At 43.9% G+C, this 26,794-nt stretch overlaps 4 protein-coding genes across 5 annotated transcripts in view; 1 reads left to right on the top strand and 3 right to left on the bottom strand.

The window, feature by feature from the left end:
* Positions 1-26,794, bottom strand: part of LOC115558916 (octapeptide-repeat protein T2-like) — a gene marked incomplete at its 5' end in the record, with an annotated part of 128,713 nt that overhangs the window by 73,259 nt on the left and 28,660 nt on the right. The gene's annotated exons all lie outside the window — the stretch shown is intronic.
* txlng (taxilin gamma) lies at positions 1,172-13,019 on the top strand. 2 transcript variants are annotated; one of them, XM_030377990.1, is made up of 11 exons: positions 1,172-1,294; positions 2,455-2,568; positions 3,150-3,297; positions 3,485-3,576; positions 5,290-5,460; positions 6,177-6,371; positions 6,799-6,918; positions 7,291-7,365; positions 7,687-7,779; positions 7,968-8,063; positions 9,298-13,019. In XM_030377990.1, exons 1-11 carry the CDS (start codon positions 1,187-1,189, stop codon positions 9,775-9,777), a joined length of 1,692 nt encoding a protein of 563 aa, XP_030233850.1. In that variant the 5' UTR covers positions 1,172-1,186; the 3' UTR covers positions 9,778-13,019. The 2 variants fall into 2 exon arrangements, with proteins under 2 accessions (XP_030233850.1, XP_030233851.1); XM_030377991.1 differs by lacking the exon at positions 1,172-1,294 and adding an exon at positions 2,067-2,136.
* rbbp7 (RB binding protein 7, chromatin remodeling factor) lies at positions 12,693-18,900 on the bottom strand. The gene is made up of 12 exons (XM_030377992.1): positions 18,712-18,900; positions 18,394-18,541; positions 17,909-18,054; positions 16,989-17,165; positions 16,688-16,803; positions 16,187-16,347; positions 15,696-15,822; positions 15,272-15,349; positions 15,031-15,107; positions 14,606-14,663; positions 13,956-14,066; positions 12,693-13,601 (listed from the first exon to the last, which is right to left on the bottom strand). Exons 1-12 carry the CDS (start codon positions 18,725-18,727, stop codon positions 13,533-13,535), a joined length of 1,284 nt encoding a protein of 427 aa, XP_030233852.1. The 5' UTR covers positions 18,728-18,900; the 3' UTR covers positions 12,693-13,532.
* Positions 19,234-26,794, bottom strand: part of hdgfl3 (HDGF like 3) — an 8,054-nt gene continuing 493 nt past the window's right edge. Inside the window, exons 2-6 of the mRNA XM_030377993.1 lie at positions 26,258-26,334; positions 25,146-25,284; positions 23,410-23,571; positions 21,927-22,061; positions 19,234-21,509 (exon numbers count right to left, since the gene is read on the bottom strand). Coding sequence (XP_030233853.1) covers positions 21,483-21,509; positions 21,927-22,061; positions 23,410-23,571; positions 25,146-25,284; positions 26,258-26,334 — 540 coding nt within the window. The 3' untranslated portion in view covers positions 19,234-21,482. The remainder of the gene's footprint in view (positions 21,510-21,926; positions 22,062-23,409; positions 23,572-25,145; positions 25,285-26,257; positions 26,335-26,794) is intronic.

The raw sequence follows: 26,794 nt of genomic DNA, 5'->3' as shown, positions 1-26,794 counted from the left end.
AAAAAATAATAAAGATACCAAAAACGAAGAATGCTTGTGTGTGTGTGTGTGTGTGTGTGTGTGTGTGTGTGTGTGTGTGTGTGTGTGTGTGTGTGTGCGTGTGCGCGCGCGTGCGTGCGTGTGTGTGTGTGTGTGTGTGTGTGTGTGTGTGTACACGTGCGTGTTTGTGTTTGATCTGCCCATGTGTCTGTAGCCTTAGTATTTAATTCAATTCGCGGGTTCCAACGATAAGAAGATCACACTTATAGGAGATCGATGAATAATGAATCAATGCCTTTACAATTTCCAGCAACTTACAGAGACTTTCTCTGTAGGGATTTTCATTTCAAATGTCAGTCGAACGTACCCAAACGAAGATAACGATGCTTTGGTGTTGAATTATCTTGGATAATGCACGGACAATTTTCTTTAAAAAAAAAATCCCTTAGGGGGAATATGCATGATCTTTTTAGGGTGATTTAAAAAAGCATGGGTGCCAACCGACCTCCTACGCCTTCTCATGGCGGACACACTGTTTCTCACACCTGCATGTTTGTGCAAAAACGGGGATGCAGAGTTGGCGTTTCCATCGCTTTCCATTGACATTGCTGTCTCCTATTGGTGATAATTTGAAATCACAATGTTTGTGCAGTACAGCAGCTGTTGACAAAAAGCACACAATTCAAACTCAAAACGGGAAAAACTATCCATCTTGTTCACCCCCATATTTCTGAACAGGAATCAAGGAAATTAGGCAGTAACGAGGGGGCTTTCCGTTTGTAATAGCCTATATTCGAAAAACTTGTGTTGTTTAAATATACATTTTCTCATATGCATGCAAACGGCAATATCATATTAGGCTATATTATAATATATATTATATTATATTATAAATTCTGTTTAGTGATGATTTATAGCCGATTGTACTTTGTAGATTGTTTAACTCTGTGTAATATTCCTATAATACCGATGCCGGTATAGGTTAGGTTTGCACTTTCACACTTTGTACGATTTATGTATTATGTAGGTATCTATATATAAAATATATATATACTGTGTGTGTGTGTGTGTGTGTGTGTGTGTGTGTGTGTGTGTGTGTGTGTGTGTGTGTGTGTGTGTGTGCGTGCGTGTGCGTGCGTGTGTGCGCGTGCGTGTGTGCGTGTGTGTGTGTGTGTGTGTGTGTGCGCGTGGGGGAACTTTTTCTACGATGGCACCTGTGGTCTCGACTTGTGACATCAGCCGGAAGAGGAGGAGCCTAAGTGTTTTCGCTCCACAGTGTAAAAGCGACTCTGATCCCAGGCAGATCAATACGCAGGTAAAGCTTCATTCCGGCATTATTCACTTGATTTCCGTCGTATATACAAAACAACCATGTTGCCCTGGGGCATAAATCCCACCGAGCTTCAACTCGCTGTGTCGTCAGCGACGTAAATGTTACGAAAGTGATAGTGAATAGTGAGTGTGTAGCCCTGCTCTGTTAGCCACCACCTAGCGGCTAGGGGGTTAGCACTGTCAGCTTCAACACGCTGCCAGGTCTAGCTCTTGTGGGAAAGCTTTTCTCTTTTATAATAACACACGTTAAGAGAGGAACTTTTCATTGTGACATCTGGGCCAATACCAGTGTTAGTCGTATGCGAGAATGAAGCATGGAGTGAGCCATGACATCCTCCCCATCAACAGATGATGTGCTGTTAGCTGTTAGCTGTGGGCACAACTCAACAAATGAGAGTAGAGACACAATATACATTACAAGGTTCCTGTTATCGTCACAGTGGATCCCCAAGGATGTGCACAGTGGACGTGATCCCACTCGCGATGGTTATGTTGGCTGATGTTCAAACTTCCCTGAACATTGGTCATCATCCTGAACTCTGCCAAGGTTAACTCGTCCTCAACTTCCGCACCGTGCAGGGAGTTTGTCAGTGTTGATGGATTCACTTGATTAGTTTCGGTTTTGGGAAACTTGTTCACAGTCTGTGGTCACCTTCCGAGGCGTTAAGCGTCCGTTGTGTTGTCATGCGCAGGAAAATGACGTTCAATGTGTGATACTCGTATCTAGTGATATTGGTGTTAGCCTCAGACAGAAGAGCAGCACATCATTTGCTTTAAAAGAAAATAAAGTGTTGGGGTTTTGTGTACAATGAAGGCGCAGGACAGGTTTGTAACGTGATCGCTAAACACGAGTCCCATGTGTCGTACATTCTTTACTTGTTGCACGGACACGTTGGTGTCATTTTTATGTTTGTATATTTTTGACTGTATGACAACATTTCTAATAACCCAACTCAATTCAAAAAAAGTATTTGACTGTTTGTGTCAAAGCACTGAAGACCAAATAAATGTCGCTGTATAAGACTGTATGTGTAATACTGCTGTGTAATTTGAATGCTATTGTACTGCTTTTGGTACTTGTTTTCCCAGCACACCATAACACGTGTCCTGTATGTATTTCGTTGTGTCTATTTTGAACTCTAGCATATTGACATTGGATTACTAATGGAGGCGGCTGGTGTGTGTGAACTTGATGTGGCGTCCAGAAGAATAGTCGGAGGCAATGATTCACCGCCTGAGCTGGACAGCCCCTGCCAGGTAAGCTTCAGTCACGTTAGCTTGGCTAGAATTACTGTGTACAACATTGTACGATTTTAAAGTAGCGGTTACTGTACGTGATAACAACAGATGGTGGTAACTGCAATGCTCAATTACAGATTGCCAATTTCAATAATCCCCTTGAATTTGATGCGGCGGCTACTAGCAATTGTGAATTCTCAGTTGTGTAAACTCTGCGGTCGTGGAAATTGAGTAAACTAAATTTGAATAGCTTCCGCTACTACGCCTACAGTGGAGGAAGGGATTACACAGCACTGTTCTAATGTGTCTTGCCATGCCGATCAGAGAAGCCCTGCCTCTCTGCTGCTGAAGAAGGAAGTACAAACTGAATGTTTGTAACACTCTGCCATAGATATGAAATGGATACTATTCACTAAGAATGTGGTACAATGAAACAACAAGCATTCTAATACTAACACAGCACTTTAATGAACAGACACACAAGTTTGAAACAAGCAGGTCCATTCCTGTTTCCCACTTGACGTGACCTGGGGTATTTCATACTGTGTGTGTGTGTGTGTGTGTGTGTGTGTGTTTGTGCGTGTGTGTGTGTGTTTCAGGAGGATGCTGGTGAGTTCAGCCTGGGGGTCTGCTGCTCCAAGGAGCTGAGGGGGGAGACCCCGGGAAGAGAGGACAGCCCGAGCGACCTGGGGGAGCCCGAGCTGGACCCAGGAGGAGATGCCAAGACCAGGGACGAGAAGGGCTTTGGTAGGCTGGCTGGACTGTTATCAGTTGTTGTGATGCAAGTCAACATTCAACTTATTCTTTTGTCTGGAGATGGGTTAATGTGTACTTTGGTCAAAATTCCAGTCAACTAGCTGTTATTCACTTTTTTTTTAAATGTTGTCATTCTTAGTGGTACTGACATAGTTGTTTTCTACATATTTTTCCCCAGGTAAAGAAGCCATCCTGCTGATGCAGGCCCTGAACTCACTGGCCACGCCAGAGGAGAAACTAGCCGCCTTATGCAAGAAGTACGCTGACCTGGTAAGATCTGGGATGAGGGCTCGAACCACCAGGTAGTTAATGAACCATCTGGAATCTCTCAATGATACTAGGGCTGTACCCTTAAAGTGGACTAGTTGAATCCTCCCAGAGAGCCCCGGGTAATCCAGGTTTTTTATTTTATTTTACGTGCATTATAAGAACCGCAAAAATATATATCATTTATTACAGTGCAGTAAGAAACCATTTCATTCCATTTTAATCCAGAGTAAGAGAAAATAATTATTACTAGTAGGGATGCATCAATCAGATATTTTTAGGCCCATAGCAACCACAGATTTTTTCTAACATCTTTTGAGGTCAATATGTAGGCCAGATTTGTCCAGCTTTCCTTTAAAACTGGGGCAGCCAGGTTCATAAAACCAGGGCTGCCACACAGGCATTATATACAACCTAGGACAATATTATGCAAGTTAATCAAGTTCATTTAATAATATTTCAAGCTTTGTATATAATTTCCATTGGCATTCTAGGAACAAAATGTTGCATAAGTGGAACACAATGCATCTATTTACGGTTTTCATTCACGGATAATTGAAAGAAAGTTTTTTTTTTGGGAGTCCCAGAAGGAATTTGGTGAACATTTTTTATACCGTTGTTGCGTAGGAGGGTTATAATGAGGGAGGTTGTTCATGAAATGCGCCACACCCTGGCGTAATACGATAAGAGTCAGTTTAAATTAACCCTCTCTCGGATGTGGACATCAAAATAAACCACTGCCTAGACAGAGCTCTTCACACACCACAGCGTTAAATGATGTGTCCGATAAACGTAATCTTCTCACGGATATGGCAATTAATTTAAACTCGCCATTTGTGTCCCGTTGTTCTGGCAGAGTGGAATGATCACAAACTGGTCAGCGGAGACTGACAAAAAGAGACTTTTCTTGAGATGACTCTAATGAACGTGTTATTTCACTAACAGTGATAAAATCACATCGATTACAATATATATATATATATCTATATACATACACAATTTCACTACCTGTTTAAGAAGGGAACAATATGGGAATGTATGCGGTGGGTCTAGCGATGTTAAATCTTAAAGGTTGAAGCAATGGCGTTGAAACAGGGTAAAAAGAGAGGTGAGCCCGGCCCGGTTTCAGCATTCAACATGCTAGACCCAGAGGGAGATAGCCTTTTGCTTCCAGCTTTGGATTTATTACATGAATATTGGTTTAACATCCACGCTGGCTCCATCGTATCCCGATCGGTCCTCACTTGATATAGTGCCTGATTTAGCCTTTGCATTTATCACACCTGTTACTTTCTTCTATAATCTGGTTACCACTAAACATGTAAAACTGGAAAACAGATCAGTGTTTTGTTTGCCACGAATCGTTTGAATAATCGGTTGCTAGGGCAAATGAGTTTTGACTTGAGAAGTCGGGTCCAGCCCTAATTCACACTACTTATATTGAGTCAAAATGGTGCCGGACCCTTGACATGACATTTTCCATCACTGTCTGAGAGAATATTTTTTGCAACAAATAACACCTAATTGAGATGTGTATTCTGACTGGATTGTTATGTTAGATCTATTTGACATGTAGCATTTGACCGCTGTTCAGAACCAGCCCGGTTTGGCAAAAAGCTCTACATTTTCCTCCATATTTGTCAGACTAGTGGTAAGAGTGGTATATTATTTGTATATTGCTCGTGCGTTGTAACATGCTTCCTCTGCCCTCTCCAGCTGGAGGAGAGCCGCTGCATCCAGAAGCAGGTGAAGGTGCTGCAGAAGAAGCAGTCCCAGATAGTGAAGGAGAAGCTGCACCTGCAGGGCGAACACAGCAAGGCCATCCTGGCGCGCAGCAAGCTGGAGAGCCTGTGTCGGGAGCTGCAGAGGCACAATAAGACACTGAAGGTATGCTTCTGGCTGCCCTGCCCAGACGCTGCCTCCTGCTCTGCTTGATATATTTACAAAATATTACACTACACACGTTAAGACTACTACACACACCTTTATCTGCAGGGCCTTGTGCGAGACAGAGCATAAATATTGGAGCTACAGTGGAGATGGGGCATTTTCCATAGGTTTCCTGATCTCACTACATTTAGTGAGTCATGATGTTGCAAATAGATGCTGCAAACAGAAAACACCCCCGAACACACAGTTAGGGGTGTAATTTTGTGAATACAGATACTGAGCTCCATTATATAAACTAGAAATAAAATAATTTGCCAGCCTATATAGTATATTGACCTGGATTTCCTTAATATGAAACACTTAAAGGACAATCCTGGTGTTTTGAACATTGAGCCTCCTTTCTGGTTTGTCTAGGATGAAATAGAGTTAGTTAACACCGAAATTTTGAATATTGGTCCTGGTTTGAGTATTTCAAATCGCCCCTGCCTGCTTCAAAATGGCTGGCTATGGGCAAGTACAAACTTGTCCTTAAAACACCCCTCAACGTTTGTTTACAGAAATGTGAAACTCATCGAATGGTTAGTGGTGTTCGTTGATGTCGTGTTTTATTTGGCATTTTGTAAATGAAACGGAAACTGCCAGCCATTCCCGGCTGGCAGGGAAAGCCCACCCATCTCGGTGAGTTAATTAACCCCCCCGACCTCCCCCCGCAGGAGGAGAACGGCCAGCGCTCCCGGGAGTACGACGAGCAGCGCAAGGAGGCCATGCAGCACTTCCAGCTGACCCTGAACGACATCGAGATGCAGATGGAGCAGCACAGCTCCCACAACGGCAAGCTGCGGCAGGAGAACATGGAGCTGGCCGACAAGCTGAAGAAGCTCATCGAGCAGTACGAGCTCCGCGAGGAGGTGTGTCTCTCGGTCTGCTATGGGTCGGACCGCCGGGGCTGGGTTCTAGCGGGATTTCTAAGAAGACGAAACGTCTGGGCAGATTTCATTCATTGGTCCAAACGGTTTGAGTACTCTTTAACTTCAAGCTATGCCTTGTTGACCTTTTAAATTGTGGATACTGGGGTTGGCTGGTGTGATTTGGAAGTGGGAGGATATTTAAGCAGGGAACACAAAAACGATAGTGTGTTGCATTGTCTCACAAAGAACTGCAGATGGATGTCATAGGATGTCATCGTTTTTTTCCTGTGTAGAAAAAATCTCTATCTTAGATATTATTCGACATCTTTTGAAAAGGTAACGAGGCAGCAAAGCCCAAATCCCCCAAAACACTGTTTGTACTCGATCTGTGTCGGCTGTACTCATGTTGCTCATGTCCCCTTCGCAGCACATTGATAAAGTGTTCAAGCACAAGGAGGTCCAGCAGCAGCTGATGGACGCCAAGCTGCAGAGAATCACGGAGATGATGAGGGAGGTGGAGGAGAAACAGCAGAGGGAGAGAGACTTTGTAAGTCCAAAGCTGTAAATGTGTGTCTTTCTCTGTTTCTGTGATATTTCCATGTCGCTGTCATGGAGATTACAACTGAGGTTTGGATTTACTGAATATATTTGTAATTTTACATAATTTGACATGTATGCTAGTGATTGCTAATATGTTACAGATGCTTTTAATACAGAATGAGTCGATATACTCAAGGTATTTTAGTTTTTTTATAATCTATTGGAATTGTCATGCAGCAATTTGTCTAACGATGTGTTGCTGAAAACGGCAACGTATGTTTCAACTATGTAGGTAATACATTTTACATTATACAGTTCTAGTTAGCCTAGCTAAGTTCGGTCAACATGTATGGAACTGAGCATCCTGTTATGCCACCAGCTGCTGAAGGATGCCACAGAATCCAGACACAAGTGTGAGCTGATGAGGGAGCAGGAGACCCAGCTCAAGCAGCAGGTAAGCTGCCCCACCCACCCACTGACCAGACTGGGCAAAGATAAACAGTTCAAAAGTAATGCATTTTTCACAGGCGATCACAGATGCGGTGAAGTATTACATCGCAAAAAGATATGGGCCCTGTTTGTACAGTAGAAACATTTATTTAGATGCTGCAAACGGTGGTCCAATCGGTTTAATCTATTAATTAAATATAATCTAGATAAAAATTGTGGGCCTAATCGCACAGCCCTAGTTCAGTATGAAAGGATATTCATCTTGGTCATTGCTCATAAAGTCTCTCTGGTATTTGTTAATGACCTCTGCGAGAATGTTTCCCAGCTTTCTTTGTACATGGACAAGTTTGAAGAGTTCCAGAGCACGCTGGCCAAAAGCAATGAGGTGTTCACAACGTTCAGACAAGAGATGGAGAAGGTAAGAGACGAGTCGCCCCTGTATTTGTGTTGGCAACATGCTCAAATTGGATCATCAACCAGTGCTTTGTCTGAATTGACTCGTGGCCAAAAATACAAATGCTTTGGATTGCCTAATTTATTAGGCTCACCATAGAAAAACGAAAATTTGATTTCACATCAATGTTATGCTGTTCTGTTCCTCCTCAGATGACCAAGAAGATCAAGAAACTGGAAAAGGAGACCACCCAATGGAGGAACAAATGGGAGAGCAACAACCACGCCCTGCTGCACATGGCAGAGGAGGTGAGTGCGAAGCCTAAAGGTGTAGGGTAACAAGCATTAACTGTAGGCTAACAACTAAAGTTATACTGTAGAGTAACACGCCTTAAGCCTAAACTGTAGGGTAACCAGCCCTTAAGGTTTGTTTGGCTTCTCGATACGTCGTCGTCCGCAGCAAGCAGCCTTATGGTGTATGCTGCGAGTTGGCGACGTGTATATATAACATCTGTACAAATAGCATCGGTTACTTGAGATGCCTGTGCATTAGATTAGATTTATTTCTAACAGAGTTAACAAGAAAACTATGTTTAGAGCATCACCACCACCACTGGCATGCACTATAAATATAGATCTCCCATATGCTATGATGTATAAATATATTAATATTAAATAATAATAACAATAACCCAAAAATGCAATAGGGCTAGTGCAGTTGAAATGTCACCAGTCCAGTTATAGCTACAATGTGTGAGAGGAACGAGAATGAGAATGCAGCAATGCAAGTCCAGTACATAGTTATTGTGATGTGTGAGGGGGGGGGGGGGGGGGGGGGGGGGGTGCAGTCCTATAATAGATGGAAAACAGTGCACAGTGCAGCAATGCAGTCCAGTTCACAGTTATTGAGTGGGAGTTATAGTGGGAGTTATGTGACCGAGGGGTCGGGTGGGGGGTGCGGGGGGCAGGTTGTTCGTTCAGCAGTCTGACAGCCTGTTGTTAGAGTCTGTTGGTCAGTCTGTTGCTCCTGGAGCGGATTGGAACGGTATCTTCGACCAGAGGGCAGTTGCTTGAAGAGATGGTGCGCTGGGTGGAACTGGTCCTGTAGGATGTTGTTCACCCGGCGTAGGCAGCGGGAGGTGAAGACTGTGGAGAACTCTGGGAGGCTTATCCCAATGATCCTCCCCGCAGCCTTGACCACTCTGTTGAGGGCCTCCTTTTCTAGCGCTAAAAGCGCTGAAAGCTATGGCCTCCCATCTTCAGTTTTAACACATTTCACATTTAGGGCATTCAGCAGACACTTTTATCCAAAGCGACTTACAATAAGAACATTTGACTGAAAAAAGAGGAACAATGTATCGCTGGTGGTACAGTAAAGATATTCCTAGAAGCAAGGGCTAAGCGTTTACAGTTGCTTGGTTAACACATTCCCCGTACGCAACAAGCTAGCCAGGCTAAGATGCTACGCAGCTCCGGCCTCAGTGGAACTCGAGCCCAAAATGTCAAACCTCAGCGTCTTTGTTCTCCCGGTCCTCTCCGATAGAAAACCCTGCGTGACGGCCACTTCAAGGCCCTGCAGGGGAAGCTGGAGCTTCTGGAGAGGCTGTGCCGCGCGCTGCAGAAGGAGAGGAACGACCTCAACTCCCGCATCGGCGTCCTGCAGGAGGAGCAGGGCGGCGAGGACGTCTCCACGCTGCCTGAGCCCAGCCCCGTGGAGGCCACCCCCGTGGAGGCCACCCCCGTGGAGGTCATCCCCGTGGAGGTCATCCCCGTGGAGGCCAGCCCCACCGAGCCCTCTGCCAGGGGGGACGAGGACGCTGCGGCCGAGGACACGCCGGAGAGCCGGGCGCCTGGCCTCGGGGAAGGGGAAGGGGAGGAGGAAGCTCCCTGCCCAACGTCCGGGCCTCTTGGACTGGAGGAACAGCAGCAGGGACCCCCAGCGGATGGATCAGCCACAGCGGATGGAACGGATACTACTGCCGCGGGCGTCCACACTGCGGCAACACAGCAAGCACAGGACTGAGGGGCTGGTCTGTGTGTGAAGGAGGGGGGGGCGGGGGGAGCAGTGTAATACCATGGGTCCCTTTCAAATCTGCTACCTAGCTGGTTAAACACCAGATCTTCAGTTGAGTTATTCACTCGTTTGGTTAGGTTTGTCCCTAGAACTTGCATTCTCCATGTTCCCTCGGAGGGAACCTTTGGTTTTTTTTTCAGATGTATTTTTTTTTTTTTTGCATTTTAAGAGTAAAGCAATTGCATCAGTTATTCTTTTCCATTTCTTTGTCCCCCGGCTTTCCGTTGGTTTAAGATAATTAGCTTTGTAGCAAGCACTTGGTACCTCCTGATTTCTATTCTTTTTTCACTCTACCGTATTTTCCTAGGACTCTGTGGCAGCCAGAGGGAAGCTGCACTTGGATTCTTACGCTAATCAGCATTGTATTTTTTTCATATTTTCTTAGGGTCTTTTGGACAACTATAGTCATGATTATAATTTGGTTGTTTTGTTTGAGGGGGATTTCCATTACAAGTGTAGCCAGTTTTTTTCTAATATGTATAATCCTGAGGGAAATTGCGCCATGTAGCATTTACAGAATTTCCCCCTGGTTCATGGTAGAGCCGGGTTTATTTTCATCAAAAATCACCACAGGCTACCGCTTCCCCCCCACCGCTCAGACTATTTCTCCAATACTTCAGTCTTTGTGTGTGTGTATGTTTGTGTGTCTGCCATCAGGGCAAATTACACTCTGAGTTTCCATCATTGTGTGAATGCAATTCCAATCAGCCTTGGTAAAACACGGTAATATAAAATGTCAAGGGCTAAAGTTTAACATTCCCCATGGTGTCCCCCACTGCAGACACTTGATCTAGGCTTTCTGGATCTGGGTGCTGCTTGTGGTTCTGAACCCGTTTTTAGTGTTGTCTGTTCAGGATGGCTCCCAAAGTGTGAATCCCTCGAACTCGATGCAGAGTTAGCATCTTAAAAAATCCCAAGCTAACTCCAGTGGAAGAGATGGTGTATCTCATGTGAGGCTGGGTCCTTGGGCGTCTCGTCTTTAGTCCCCGTCAGGCCTCATGCAGCTCCAACGTTGGTCGGGTTTGTTTACGGAAGGCTGAACCCCCAATGACATGGCGGCCTCGTTCTGAAAGCTGATGGCGGGCTTTCGTTTCTCCTTCTATTGTTTGCTCGGTCGCTGAAGCGCCATGTGTTGTCCTCTTGTTTGGGAGTCATTTTTCAAGCCCCATTCCCCGCCCCAGAGTGAGAGATTAACCGTCTGTGCCTTTCTGCCAGTTATTGTAAACCTGTTGTGTTAACCTTTCTCTCATGCTCAACTGCGTCATTTGTTCATTCCTGCCGGACTGAACAGTATATGTAGGTACTGGGCAAAGGGAGAAGGAAAAGAATGTATGTCGGACATCTACGGAAAGTATTAGAATAAATATAATCTGGTTCAAAACATATTTTATATCTGACGAGGCAGCTTTGTCACCATTGATATTTATACTGAGGGAAAGCAGAGTGTGGATCTTTCTTTACTTCAAATTAGTATCAAAATCAAAGTTTTTATAGGATTTATTATAGGCCGGAATGGTTGATTGTTTTTCGTAGAGAAACTATTATTATGGGGAACCTTTTTGACAGATATTTGGTGAATGTAAGACCATGCAGTTCGAATCAGGGTTCGATTTCAGTGAATGTCTGGTTATGTCCGAGACACTGGTCAGTTATAAAGGGACATCACCAGTTTCCAAATAACCGGTCCTGTATGGAAGTCTGGACACTAAAGATTGAGATGCCTAGATTTAAACATAATGGGCCCACCATATATTTTACTGGCCTCTCCTCTGGTAGAGCATGCATTCCCCGAACAACGCAACCCCTTTCATGAGGTTTCAATCCAATCAATGCTTCTGCAACATAAAGCTATGCACCTGAGAAGAGCCAGTCTCCCAAACACTCAACATAGCTCAACTGTTAGCCAGAATGCCTACATCCAATTACTGTTTCAGACATTCCAAAACGGCTCCCCAGTTTGCACTTAGTAAGACCAACCCACAATGTTTGATTAAAGTTTTATTCAAGCACAGTATTTTTATCATGTTCATGATCCTGAGTGATCACCCATTAGGACTTTTCATGTATCATGTCTGCAGATGAATGCTCCTAGGGCTACATGTTGAGTGTGCTTATACACTTCAGGAATATAGGAGGTGACGCTGTTTAAACGGGTTAAGATTGTTGCAGTTTCCCCAACCACTAGTTCACTTGTTTTGTTTGAATTGATTTAACACCGGTAGTTACCTTCCTTCTCAAATCAACCTGTTTGTACTACCTGTGAAATAGGAATGGCTACTACCGTTTTTGTATTGCAGTGCGTCCCCCAGCTCATTTGCTTCATTACTTCTCAAACTGCAGCAGTTTATCCCTGTAGGATGTAAGCTACATACCTGGTTAGTTGTTTGAACCAACTCATCTCTAGAGATACTTTTTGATTTGGAAGTGTAGTCGTTCATCGTTGGTTATTTAAATGAACACGTTCAACAGGTCTGATGTCTGAATTGGTAACGATCAGACTTAAAGGATTGGATGTCGTAACTCCCAACGTGCAATCATGAAAATGTTGTCTTCGTTTGACCTCTGGTCTTTAAAAACATTCCCTGCAAAGTTAATTAGGTCCACCTCTGTTGGTTAAGAAATTGAGTTGATGGGCAAGTTTTTCTTTTGGTATTTACCTAGGAGGGCCATTCTTTTATTTTGGAAGTAGGATAAGACGTTTGATCGTTAAATGTATCCTGGTACAAAAAAATGGGGATTGTCTTTTTGAAAAAGGGGTTTATTTTGGCATCCATCTTCCTTTGTCCCAGATTGACTCTCAGGTAAAGTCGGAATCTACCTCTGCAGGCGAGATGCAACTGTGAACAAGGAGGCTCAACTCACCATGGCTTCAGAAAGCTTTATTTTATTTAATTAAAAAAAAGAAAACGGAAAATTGTCAAACCCCTCCCACCCCACTTTCACTACTCACATGGAGATTGTACAATGTTCTTATAGTCCTGTCTTGCTTTTCAATAAACATTTTGTAGAATTTGCAATCGTGGATTTATTTTCATCTCGTAACATTTAAGGGGCTTTGTAGAAAGAGACAAGTGCTGCATTTATGCATCGGCATCCCTTAAATTTCTCTATGAACAAATTGATTGCCAATGCTTAGATGTCCAGATAAGAAAGCAAGTGTTTAGTCCAACAAAAACATAGCCTTTATAAATCACAATAAAAGTTAGTTTCTTATTGCGATGCATCCATACTGATAAAGATGCTGCAGGGGAAAATGTGCCACGACCACTAAATGGAAACCTTTACAAAACATGCATCTACCTCAGGGGCATTAAATTAGTATGAAATGCTAACCATTCAACGGATCAACAAATGGTGTTAAGGGAAACTGGTCGTCGTGTGGCTGCACCCACCAAAGGGAAGGAAATAAGGAAAAAAAAAAAGAGGTGAATATTATGAAGGGAGTATAAAAAGGAAGTTAAGCTCAGTCTGGTTTTCAAAAAAAGCATTTTTTTTAGTGCTCCGGTCACCCTGGCAACGTAGATGACTTAACGTTCCAAGGCGCTTTTGAGGAAGCCGCCCTCAGTATGTACATAAGCAACAACAAAAAAAAGGGAAAGGTATGGCATCTTCCAAATGTGCCCTAGATCATTACGATTCACACATCCTTCTAGAAGCAGGGGTGATTTGCGTCTGGACTGGAAGCTCCCGACCCCAGGGCGGGGTTAGGACCCCTGTCCCTCCAGCTCCGATACCGGGGTGTCCGGCTCCTCATCATTGTAGATGTTCTCCGCCTGCGGAGAGGAGGCCATCACACGAAGGTTCAGGGATAATGGCCCAACCACAGTCAAACAACAATGATCTTCAGGATCGTTCCTACTGACGAGTGACCAGTTACTATCAGCACTCAACAAAGCAAGTTCCACAATATCGAATCCAGTGTAATTACAGCCAGTTGGCCTTTCTGCGGTGAACTAAGACCACATGATACGACAACCGTGTCTTACCCTCCCAAATGTCTGGCAATCAAATCCAAAATACAGGGCTTTCCCTTTTTTCAGATTTGAGCAGGACTGGTCTTCCTAAATTGCTTGGATCGGAAGGCCTTGTGCGTGCGTGAATGCGTGTTAAGAAACGAGCGTCCTTACCATCTGCCAAACCTGCATGATGTTGTCCTCTGACACAGAGCAGATCACCCAGGGCTCGTTGGGGTTCCAGGAGAAGTCGGAGATCTTGGCCGTGTGACCTCCGTGGATGAACTGCAGGACAGACAGAAGTGCTCTTAGGATTCATGAAAAAAAGCGACACCACCGTAGGCCCTGACTGCAGCAGAGGAATGGCTCGATATTACCGTTTACTCGTGAAAATGGGACCGCACCCAGGATAAGAAATGTAAGCATTGCCCACTGGCATTACTGTTCAAATGTGTGGAAAGCACATTTGAGATAGAAACGTGAATATTTACTTAGGTTTTGATGGATGGGGAGATAATGTTAACACACTGTATTTTACAATCTAAATCAATGAGGGGGAAAACTATTAATGTCCATCAATCTCCATTGATTCCATCAATGGAGATTGGCAGCCTTGGCCCTTCACGACGGGATAAAAGGTGGAGTAGTTTATTCTGAGCTTCTGGTGTGCATCAGGGCTGAATCCTTCAGTTCGAATGGTTCGTCGATATTCTGTTGCTCTCCCAAACGGTCATTAGTCGAGCCAACACCGGTGTGGCTTTCATAAGGAGTTGAGCTCTTCTTAAACCATCTGTTTTTGTGGCGTGTTGGCCCGCGGGACTTACCAGCAGCTCAGGAGGTCCATCCTCTGCATCATCGGCAGACTGCTCCTCTCCAATTTTACTGGGGAAGCAATGCAAATACCCAGCGTCAGTACTAGGCTCTCTGTGCTCAGACCCATCCCAAAGGGGTGACTTCGTTAGCCTCTTCAAGGTGGGGAGGGAAATCAGTTTTATTACAACCCCCATTGTACAGTTAGTAGAGAAATGTTGAAATAAACACTACATTTTGATAGCTTTAATGGCGAGAAGGCAAGCTAATGCTAGCGTCCCAATAATTCATATACTGTATTTTTTAAAGTTATAAAAGTACTAGGTTGACTAATTGACTATATTGACCGAAGCCTTAACAGATCTTTATGTAATCCTGATCTTTGATTAGGCAACCACTTGAAACTCTGAGCAGTCTCTGGCCGTCAGGTCGTTCCTACCTGAGGTCCCAGACGTTGAGGCGCCTGTCGGTGCCACTGGACGCCAGGATGGTCTCGTTATGGGGGGACCACTGGACCTGATTTACAAACCACAGCAGGAGAAGACGCGTCATTTCACCTGTCCGGAGCCCAGAGGACTGGTGTTGCCGACCACAAGGCTAGAGAGATCCCGAAGCCAGGGTACAACCCCCTAAGATCGGGCCGCTTGCAGTGGGTCCTGCTGGGGGCTTGTTTGCATTACCTGGAAGATCTCGTCTTTGTGCGACTCGAAGGAGTGGAGCTTCAGCTTGAGGTTCCTCAGATCCCACAGCGCCACGGTCTGAGGGGAGAAACACGATTCAAATCAGTGTCATATGCACCATCAATCGCTCACTCATGTACGGAAATAAGGCACAAAATACCACGTGCATTATTTATTAGTTTACAATATGAATGCTTGAACCGACTATTATTCTGAGTAAGGCGGCGAGACGGCTTTGATCACATAACCTTCAAATGATTAAGCGTTCTGCATAATACTGATGAACTCAACAAAATGTCTACCGTCACTAACTTTAGTCAAATTATATTAAATGTTGCAGATATATAAACACTTTGCTCGCTACCACCCTGCTCATCTGATCAGACCCGAGGGTTGCCGCCGTCCTCAAGCATTGTGAGCCTACCTTGTCGGCAGATCCGGTGGCGAGGATGAACTCGCTGTAGGGGTTGAAGCTCAGGCAGTTGACCTCTGCCGTGTGGGCGTCCACAGAGTGGCTGGGCTTGGAGGTGTTGTTTGAGCGCGTGTCCCAGCTGTACACAAGAACAGGCTTTAGCATATTAAACACATCATGAACACTGACTATTTACTATTCTTTGATTTATCAGGCGCTCAAGTGATAGTGAATTCAGACACACGTCGTGAAGAAGCGGGAAGGGATTATACATCTTGCCCGGGGATGCCAACAGGTAGAATTGACATTGGAGATTTAAACATGTACCGGCGCCTTTGAGACCAAGCCCCCCTATATCAAGCCCCACCTCTCATTATTGTACATCAATGTGTTTGAGATCCTTGTGCATGATGCAAAATGTATCTTTGAACCTGTCGATATGTTTCCCACCCCTCTTGAGGTCAGTCAGGAGGGCTCGTTTACTCCCTCTAGACTCCACTTACATCATGAGCTTCTGGTCGTCAGCCACCGAGCCGAACAGCGACTCGTGCAGCAGGTGCCAGGAGACGTCCTCCACCACCGCCGTGTGGCCCGTGAAGATGGTCTTGGCGTCGACGATCTTGCCCTCCTTGGGCCCGGCGCCGATGTCCCACAGGCAGATGGTCTGACGAGACAAGGCGGGGTTATTCCTTTAGCCCACAACACAGGTCCGGGAGCAAGGAAAGCTCATTTGAGATTGTGACCTTTCTGACTGATCCCTGACCTGACCTATCCATCCTCATGTTATAAGATGTACACTATAAGTCCCAGACAGGAATTGAGGGTACAATTATGCGTGAGTTAGCCTAAAAGATCTGTAGCCCCAAAGGATCTGTTTATAACAATGTATTTTACACACATTTTTAGCCACAATAAATTATATTGCGTTAACTATCACAGTATCTTTCAAACACAATTTGGTACTTTATCCGTGTCCTACTGCTGGTGGGGGGGTATTGACTCACATGGTCGTCAGAGGCACTCAGCAGATTCCCGCTGAGGTTGGGGTTCCAGGACAGACCATAGCCCTCCTTCTGATGGCCCCGGAGCCTGAGGTCCGGGCTGCACTCCCCACTGGGATCTGGAAGAAGTTAGACGTTATGGCATGCACGCTCCTCAGAAACATGAAGATGTCTGCACTGCCCAAAAACGTTTCCTTTGGCTGGCTGTCCTATGGCAAGGGACGTCCCTCGGTACCAGTTTATAGGGCTGATCAGGAACAGCAGGTTTGCACCCTACCGCGTGCGAGCAAGTGCGTGCGCTGACCTGGTTTGGACGGGTGCTTGGTGTAGTCGAAGACCAGCACGTCTGAGGTGGGGGTCTTGGTGGCGATGATGCAGGGGTTCTGGGGCATGTAGCGGGCGCGGTTCACCTCGCCCTCATGGTTGATCTTGATCTCGATCTCAATCTTCCCGCTGACCGAGCCAAAGCCACCGAACTCTGGGGAAGAAGGGCAGAGGAGGAGGAACAATCAGCCCCTTCCAGTCTATTGGTCATGGTGAAAACGACTCCAGTAATTTAACTGTTAGTATTCAGTCATCAGTTATATTAATTAATTTAAATAGTAAATAGTTCATAAGTAATGTTCCTAAAATGATGTGTAGTTGGTTTTGAAGAGGCACCAACGTTTATTCATCCAACAAAATTGTCGAACGGAAATAAAAAACCCCATAGAGAGCATTTTGTGACTAGAAAAGATGGTGTCATCTAATCACAAGGTAAATTAGAAAAACCTTTCTCCACCTTTTGAACCTCAACCTGGGTTTATTTTTGCTTTTCATTTAGTTGTATTCCAAAGCCAATGTAAACAAATGGCTCCTCTAGGCACCATCACCAACGTCATCATTGGAATTTCGTTGCAGCCATCAGCAACCCGTGTGAAATGGTAGGAGAACTTTCAACATACCTGCTGAGAAACAGAAGACGAAAAACACTTTAACAACAGCACTCCATAACCAGCTGTTACTCCGTGTTTACTTATTAACTAACCTCAAAGACAAGTTTATACAACTCACTGGTAGTCGATTGTGATGGACTTAACCTTCTCTAAACAAACATATAATAATTCTGGGAAATAAATAGCTAACCAGCTCAGCCTATTATAATCGCATGCTAATTAAACCCATGTTAAGTAAATTCCTAAGTTGAGTTATTCCTACTATGCGATGATGTTGTGCAATAGTCACCTCCTTTCTCGCTGTCATAGTGCGACGCGTCAAACTGGGCGTCGTCGTTGGGGACCTGAACGCTGGCGATCACCAGGTGGTTCTGCTCGTCCGATGTGTGGGTCCCCAGAACCAGCCTGTGGACTGCGTAGTCCTTCCCCTCCGGCCTGCAGAGGTACCAACACAACTCAGACTGGTGTGTGTGTGTCAACAGTTCTGCTTGAACCTCACTGACAGGCTGCAGTATATAGAACATGTTATGGTTAAGATGAAAAAGAAACCTTTAGGCCTACTTATTAATAAAAGATCGATTATAGATAGACAGGGTCAAGTCGTCTTGGCCTCGATGAATGGGACTATGTTGTTGTTGTTGTGGTTTGTCTTTTTTGGAGGGGGTACAGACTCCATTATTCCTTGGTGCGTCAGTATAGCCAGCATTACACATCCGACCTTGTCTAGTGACGACAGGTGAGGGCTTCAGATGACCACAGGTACAGTACTCATACCTGTTGACGTCAGGCAGCCATTGGACGGTGAGGCTGGGCCACTCCAGCGCATGCGTCATGACCAGGTCGTAGAGGAACGGTGTGTTTTTCTTCCATATCTTGTACTCTTCGTTGATGACCCTCTCCTCCACCGCATCATCGTACACTGCTGTGGAACGAAGGTAGAACAAGGTGTTGTAGTTTTATGTACAGTATGCGGGAGCAGCCTTCTGAAACGCCAGTTAGCATGCGACGCTAACAACATCACATCACACACCATTGTGGTGCACAAAGCGGCACGCATGGAGACATGGGCCATGAAGCTCTCGCCAAACGCACCTTCTTTATCCGCCATGTTCCTCGCTCAGCGTCTGTTTGGGGAGTGCTTTACGATGCCCGAAAGCAAAGTAACAACCAGATAAAAGGGCTAAAAACGTAATTATCCAGTTATCCTTCGATGGTTTCGTAGTAAAACTCGCCTTTCCTTTTCAGCGCGTATTTGGACTAGATGACTGCGCATGCGTGTGTATGGAACCCAGCAAGGCTCAGAACTGCGTACTTCTTGCGCAGACTGAACGCAGAAATCCCTGAACTGTTTTGAGCCCTTAAAACAAATTTGGTGCGAAACATCATGATTTTATGATTATTTTAAGTAATTTACATTTTTGAAGATAAAATATAATAATTAAATACAAAAAAAATCAATGAAGTTGGAATTTATGTATTTTATTGGAATTGTTGCCATATTTGTTTATATATACTGTGTACACAGCTCTCTATAGGAAGACCTCCTTTATTGACTATACCCTCTTCTCTTTAATTAAACCTTTTTCAAGTACATAATAGTAAATCATAACCATGACGCATTCCAATGAGTTTATTCTGTAAAAATCTTGTCCATAAACAGCGAAAACAGTCAACTACAAACTTTTGAAATGTAAATCATGTTTCAAATACAGCATAACAAATAATGAACTGAAAATGTATGGTACAACCACACAATGTTTTAACTATCATAAAACATGTATAAATAAATCAATGAAAAAGAAAAAAGAGCAAGTTTCCTTTTGGAAAAGCAATGGAGGCAAATAAAGGCAGCTGGCTTTTGTTAAAGATGGAGCATCAGCATCATCTTAAACAAATTATCTTTAAATCAATGCTTGCAATAAAAAGACAAAATAAACAACATTTTGCAATAGCGCAGATGTCGTAACTCACTATTATATAGTGCATTGTGCATCACCTAGAGGTGTCCAATTTTTTTCCATTTGATGGGTCAGTCTGCCTGGATTTCCTAGTGCATACATTATTACAGCTCTTAGATGGATAAACACTTGTTTTGTACTGAGTGCCAGAGGCTTCCATGAATGTGTCGATTTACATTAACCCCAGTGGGGATGCCCTAGCCTATGCCCCCCCAGGGCCCTGGGGCTTCTAGATCCAGCCATGGATATATCTGTGTTGACGAAACTTGTGAGCAACTAAAACCACAATATGTTGGTCGTCTGATTTGGGATTTTGGTGATGAGAAAGAAAATGTAATACACGTTTTCTAATTCTTACAAAACCGTAACGCCTGATTTAGGACAATGTCAACAGCCACCATCAAAAATGAACCCCCTTTTTCAGCATGCCACTATAAAAATCATTATAATCATCAATATACAGTGACATATTCCACAGCTACACAGAAGAACAGATATAATATTTATATATATAACATTTGTTAAAAAGATGAGATGATGCCTAGAGCAGTCCGAGTAAAATAGAAGTCCTCTATTCTACAACAAAGGTAAAATATACCGGTATATTTAAATTTCTTTGAGTTACAATGTGTAACCCGGTTGTGCACAACACTTCATAATACATTAATCTATGTACTTCTCCATTCGTTTTTTTCTGGTTACATGAAATATAGTAATGTGGGATGGACACTGTAATGATATGACAGTAATAGTAGAAGAAAGACCCTTACATTTTTAATCATGTGAAAAAAAAAAGGAACTCCAAGCTACAACTAGAGTGTCAGTACACTGCGAAAACCAACGTGTATAACTGTGATATTGTCTATAATATTGTATATATTCATACCGGAGGACATTTGAAACATGTTTGCACACAGTGAGGGTGTGATGGGTGAATGGAGATACGTGATGGGGCCGGCATGAAGGCTGAATTGAGTTTATATTACAAATGTGGTTAAATAAGTCAAGAGTTACGACACACTAGAATTCATTTGTGAGTTTGCTGCCTTTGATTGAAAGCAGATCTTTCAGTCTGGAATGCAGTTTTTCGTTTCCGTTTATTTGGAGCGGACATGGAGCAGATTGAAGATAAGGTTGTGAGACACATCGTTTTCACATGAAGAGCTCCCAATGACTGAGTGTCATGGCGAGAAAACATTTTCGCAGTCTAGGTGGACAGTCAGTCATGGAATCATAGATTCCAGGACAGGAAGTGATGTTGTAGCATGCAACTGGTCAGTCTGTTCTGGTGTTTTTTTCATAAAGTAAAAGCATTCAATTGTTCATATATGGTATAATAATAGCCTATAAGGGTATCAATGTCAATATTGCAAAATAGTAGGGTTTTAAATGTTTGAATGACGGCAAACATACTAAATTGCCCCAGTGTGTCAGCACTCTTTTGAAACAGTTGGCTCCTTAAGTCTTGGTATCTGGAGGCTGACACAAAAACAGAAACCTCAGAGATGACAGGAGAAGTTATTTGTGCTAATACCCTGGAGCCACATTCTTTCATTTGGTTTAATAGACTTACAAGTTACGATTTGCAGCCAGCAAACAACAATCCTACATCAAATGATTACCAATTACCTAGTACAGTAACAGTGGATTTTGCGTTGCTAGTGGCCACTTGATTAACTTAATATAAATTGACGTCTAACAGTTTGGTCTTTGATGACAAATTATATATTTGTTTATCCTGGCCTTGACCCCATCTTTCAGTTTTGTTTTTTCGAAGTCCAACGCGCATGTGTTAGTGTCAACGGCCAGTAGATGGTGCTGATGGAACAAACAGTGTGTATATCATCCCATTCCAATACTACTTGCACAAAGAATGAATTCTCATAGGTGTTGTCCTCTGAGTGTTTAATGTTCTTCTCTTAGCAACTGGTTCTGTGAAATGCACAGAAGATAGACATGAATTAATAAAAATTACAATGACAATTTTTGCCAATCATCATGAATTACAACCAGATCATATTCTTTCCATTGTTAATTATATACAAGTATTAGATAAAAATATCTGAAACATGATTCAATAACAGGTAATTACTCCCAATTATGCAAAATAGCAGGATGCATACTAACTAATAGATGAATACAAATAACATAAAATCAAGAGTGTGCTATGACTACTGAGTTATTGAGTTACATACACGTAACTAATATTGTCATTCTGGAAACATAGTGAATTAACTATTTCTAAATGAAGTAAGTAGTGCATACCCACCAAACCAGGGTTCCGGTCCTTTGAGGAGACACCTATGACCTGAGACCTATTAGTAAAATACCTATGACCTGGCAGCCCACCTTATTGTCAGTGGCGTTCTGGATGAGGCCCCCATCCGTTTCCCCGCCCACAGAGTTGCTCTTCTTGTCGCCCTCCTTCCCGTCCTTCTCCAGGTCGTCCTCGCCGGACGACACGCGCGACAGCTTGGAGGACTTCTGCCACAGAGAGGAGCGTAGGACATTACCACAGGAAGTGAAGTCGAAGCATGCACTTGGTCAGTGTGTTCGTAGTATATTGTTATTTTCTCCGCGGGGTTAATGGGGGAAGCGGAGGCCGTGTTCACACATGGAACAGGGCTTTGTTTGGAACATGGGTCCTTCCGGGGTTCTCCATGCCTGAGGTTGACCCCAGATGACCGCAGGTCAAAACGTTGCTTCCGCCTTCTAGGAAGGAGAACATCGTGCTGGTGTGAAGGGGTTTCTTCTATCTAACCTAATTCATTGGAATTCATCGGTGGCATACAACCACAAAAAGGGGCGTGTACTACAGAGTAGGCTATGCATAGACACACCCAGAATGGAGAGAAGGGAAACCTACTTATGTGATGAGCAATATGTACCCTAGTATTGTACTATATGAACCCCCACCCCCCCCCCACCCCCACACACACACACACACACACACACACACAGACACACACCTCTTTGGGCAAATCAGCCAGTTATGACGTTTGAAAATATGTAGAAATCTGTAGAATTCTACAGTAACCCTCCCCCCCCACACACACACACACACACATACACACAGACACACACAAATACGAGAAAAGCCACATTCCTTCATATGCGCCACATGTACTGTGCCTGATGGGACCCAGTTGCTAAGCAACAGTGGTTGCTAAGCAGAGAGCAGAATGTGATGTGGGTGAGTCCTCCAGCCGGCTCCCGGTTACAGCGGTCGGCCGTGGCGCCGTCTTTAACGCTGGCAGCCACCAACTATGGCACTGCAAGCCCCCCGTTCCCTTCTTAATCTAAAGGGGCTTCTAGTGTTGTCAAGGTGAAGCACAGGCAGGTTACAGGACCACAATCAATAAGCCGGAACCTGGTGAGGAAGTGGATTGAAACTAAATGAAAATCCACCACCTTCCTGTTGAGCCACAGCAAGCTTGAAAGCCACTCTGTGTCTATCAAGCTTTGGTTAAACTGGAGGTAGACTAATCGTGCCTTCAACTTTTGGATCCCACATGCTGAGAGGCCTCTGTAGGATATGTATTGTTATCAATGGGACATGACACTGGGGTTGGTCTGGATTTGTCCTTAATAACGTCTTTGAGGAAGCCTTTTTTCTATCAGCCTTCTTCTACCTTTGTCATTTAGCTTGTAGGATAAAAGCTACGATACCATTTATTAACAGCATAACAAACATTGACAAAACACAAAAATAATGTAGAAGCTGTATCCACCAGCCCTCCGGCCTAGGACCAGCTGATTCCATCTGAGCGCCTCCTGGTTCATTGTGGGTCACATGGCTTGGAGGTGGGGAGGGCGGCGGAGCTGTGTGTACCTTTGATCCGGCGGTCTTTTTCCGTTTGGACCCGGCCTTGTCTGTTCCCTTGAGCTTCTCCTTGTTGTCTTCCTCCTCCACAGAATCCCCCTCCTCTCCCTCACTGCTGCCGTCCACCGCGTTCACCCCTTCTTCCGTCTCGGACGAGCTCTGCTGCATGGCCTGTGTGTGTGAGAGTGTGCACGTGTGTGCATGTTTTTAGTTTATAACGTGGACAGACAAGCAGACACACAACCCAACAGCTGAGATCTTACGTTTGTGGACAGTTTCGTAGACGCGTCAAAGATCGGTTCAGGAGGTGACTGGGGAACAAGAATGAGCACACGCATGTGTTTGTCTCATCCCCTACATGATTGGTTGCATGTGTACGCTTGTTGAAATGCACATATATGCTGTGAACCAGATGCTGCTTATTCTGGTAGCATTCGGAGTCAAGGAAGCATCAAGTCATGTCATCGTATCGAATATTAACAAAAAAGTAAGCCTTTCGCGGGGCCTCTGACTAGGCATGTTTTGAAGGCAGCGTGGTATCCTTTGTTGGTCAAGATATCCCACAATCCCCTGCACCCGCTCCACTGCTCAGACAAAAAGAAAACAACAAAAACCAGCAATAGCCTCGAGCTTGTGTACAAATGAAAGTTATATTGACTTTTAGACTAATGCTTCAACAATTAATAATGCTACTCTAATAAAATGGAAAAATCTCAGTAAAGAAATAAGCACTTAGTCCAAATGACAAACAGGTGGTAGTATAGCCGTTGTAACTGATGGTATTTTGGCAACGTCATAACATTCTGATGCATTGCTGCCTTGAAAGTCTGTCTCAATCCTGAACCCCCCTTACAGGTTACTTCACACAAAAACACTACCTCCATAGGACACCGACTCATTAGACAGCAAGGCTGCATGCAGCTGACTTCTGTTTGGGAGACAGCCACTATCTATATTGACCGAGTTCATATGAGTACATAACTAGATTACAATCCAACCTCCATCGACCTTGTGCTAGAAGAGGATCTGGCAGCAGCACAGTAAGCACAAACCAACATCGTACATCGTAGATGCAACACTAGAGTTACGCGATTGCAGTTATTTAAACGCAAACCTAACGACGTCCAACTATTAACCTAAACTGAAATAACCTGATCGAACACCTAGTCTTTTCTTTTGAAGAGAGTGACCACTAAATTAAACAAAAAAGATCTTCCTGCCGCCAAATTAATGCAACGGAAAGCAATGTAGTTAAGTATGTGGAAGTAGCCAAACATTGACATATAGCAGGAATAAAATAAAGTTTAGGGACAGGGATAAAAAATAGACAAACGATTTCCCTAGCTAGGGAATGGTGCATATTTAGCTTTGAGTCGTCTTCGTTACCTTCCAACCAATGGAAAAATCTGGCATTTAAAACTCAAGGCAAAAAAGAGGGTTAAATCGAATTCCTGATAATCTCATAAACACAATCACTGCTATACAGGGACCCATTTGTGAATGAAAATAAACTTCTGGCTGTAGTCAACAGCTAGCGTCTCTCCTCCCAGTGGTCGGTCACTCTCTCCCCTTCTGGCACTAGCTCTCGTTCTTTGTCTCTAAGGCCCAATCCCATTTCTACCCCTTCCCCTTACCTCTTCAAAACAAGGGGGAGGGGGAAGGGGTAAGGGGTAGAAATAGGATTGGGCCTAACTCCCCCATGTCTTTGCTCTCTAAATCAGAGACATAGCGGGCCCCCGACAGACCTGGTAGCCGGTGAACTTGACTCCGGGGTTGTTCTCAATCTCCCATAGGCCCTCGTTGAAACCCTTCCTCTTGTTGGACTTGCCAAACTTGTCTTTGTACTCCTTGTAGGGCAGCAGGTCCTTTGGGCCTAGGAACGCACTGGGATGAGAGGGTAAAATAAGAATAGTCGTGTTAAATCTGTGTGTTACTCTAGTAGTCTGACCCAATGTTGTTTATCTACTATGTATCTACTGGGTTAATAACACAGTGTTGTTGAGTATGCACTGGGCTAAATGACACAGTGTTGTTGAGTATCTACTGGGCTAATGACACAATGTTGTTGAGTACTGGGCTAATGACACAATGTTGTTGAGTATCTACTGGGCTAATGACACAGTGTTGTTGAGTATCTACAGGGCTAATGACACAGTGTTGTTGAGTATATACTGGGCTAATGACACAGTGTTGTTGAGTATCTACTTGGTTAATTACACAATGTTGTTGAGTATGTACTGGGCAAAATACACAATGTTGTTGAGCATATACTAGGCTAAATACACAATGTGGTTGAGTATGTACTGGGCTAAATGACAAAGCGTTGTTGAGTATGTACTGAGCTAAATATAGAATGTTGTTCAGCATATACTAGGCTAAATACACAATGTGTTTGAGTATGTACTGGGCTAATGACACAATGTTATTGAGTATATACCGGTACTAGCCTAAATTACACAGTGTTGTTGAGTTTAAACTGGGCTAAATTCAAGCGGAACCTAGAATGTGCAGTAATCGTCGCTTTGTTATGGTTATGGTGTAATGGTGAATCGTAGCATTAATGAATGATATTGGAAGCAGTAGCACCAAGCAGGATAGCCTAGTGTTTTGGTTAATGGAGCTGAAAAAAGGGTCCACATTTCAGTGTCCACATTTTGTAGGCATCCTCAAGCAACCTGCTCAACAATATCCTGGTTAAATCACTGTAAGTTGGAGAAAAGCTCAGGGTCTCAAAAGGTAATATCATGCTTTTGTACCAAACAGCGTCTTAAAATCGTTCCATACACATTGGTAGCTTGCTGTTACATACATCTTCACATTCATTTACACCTGCTTAGGTGCAGTTTTTAGAACTTACGTTTCATGCGTGCCGAAGAAGAAAATGGGATACTTGTTGGCAGGTGGTTTGACAGCCCCTTCTGGAAGCTCATCAATCTGACAGGCAGAAGGGGGTGGGGGATACATGAAAATGGGGGAGAAAGAGGGGGACCATGGTGCTTAAGTGGAAGCAAGGGAGGAGAGGATCCTGCTGTGTGCAATGGTTCAAAATGTATTGTGAGAAACTGACATTATTATATCGACAGGATTATTCATGGGGGTAGAAGTAGCAGAATAAAATTATATTTTGTCACACAATGTTGCACATGTTAACGGCAGGGGTTACTTGAGGAAATTTCAATGCATTAAAAATGTGCATGCATATTCTAGGTCCACATATATAAAATGGCAGAATAAAAAAAATATCTTGACTATGGATACTTAATAGAGAAAGATTGAATACGGAATGTTGTGTTGCACAGTGTCGAACGATGCTGCCTCAACTGTTGTCATTCTAGCCCTTCCCCATAAACACAAGGTCCATAAAAAAGGCATAAAGTGGTGTGTCTGCATCAAC

Source organism: Gadus morhua, chromosome 14 (assembly GCF_902167405.1).
Source record: "Gadus morhua chromosome 14, gadMor3.0, whole genome shotgun sequence".
Taxonomy (NCBI): Eukaryota; Metazoa; Chordata; class Actinopteri; order Gadiformes; family Gadidae; genus Gadus; species Gadus morhua.
This window is presented reverse-complemented; position numbering and strand designations above follow the sequence as displayed.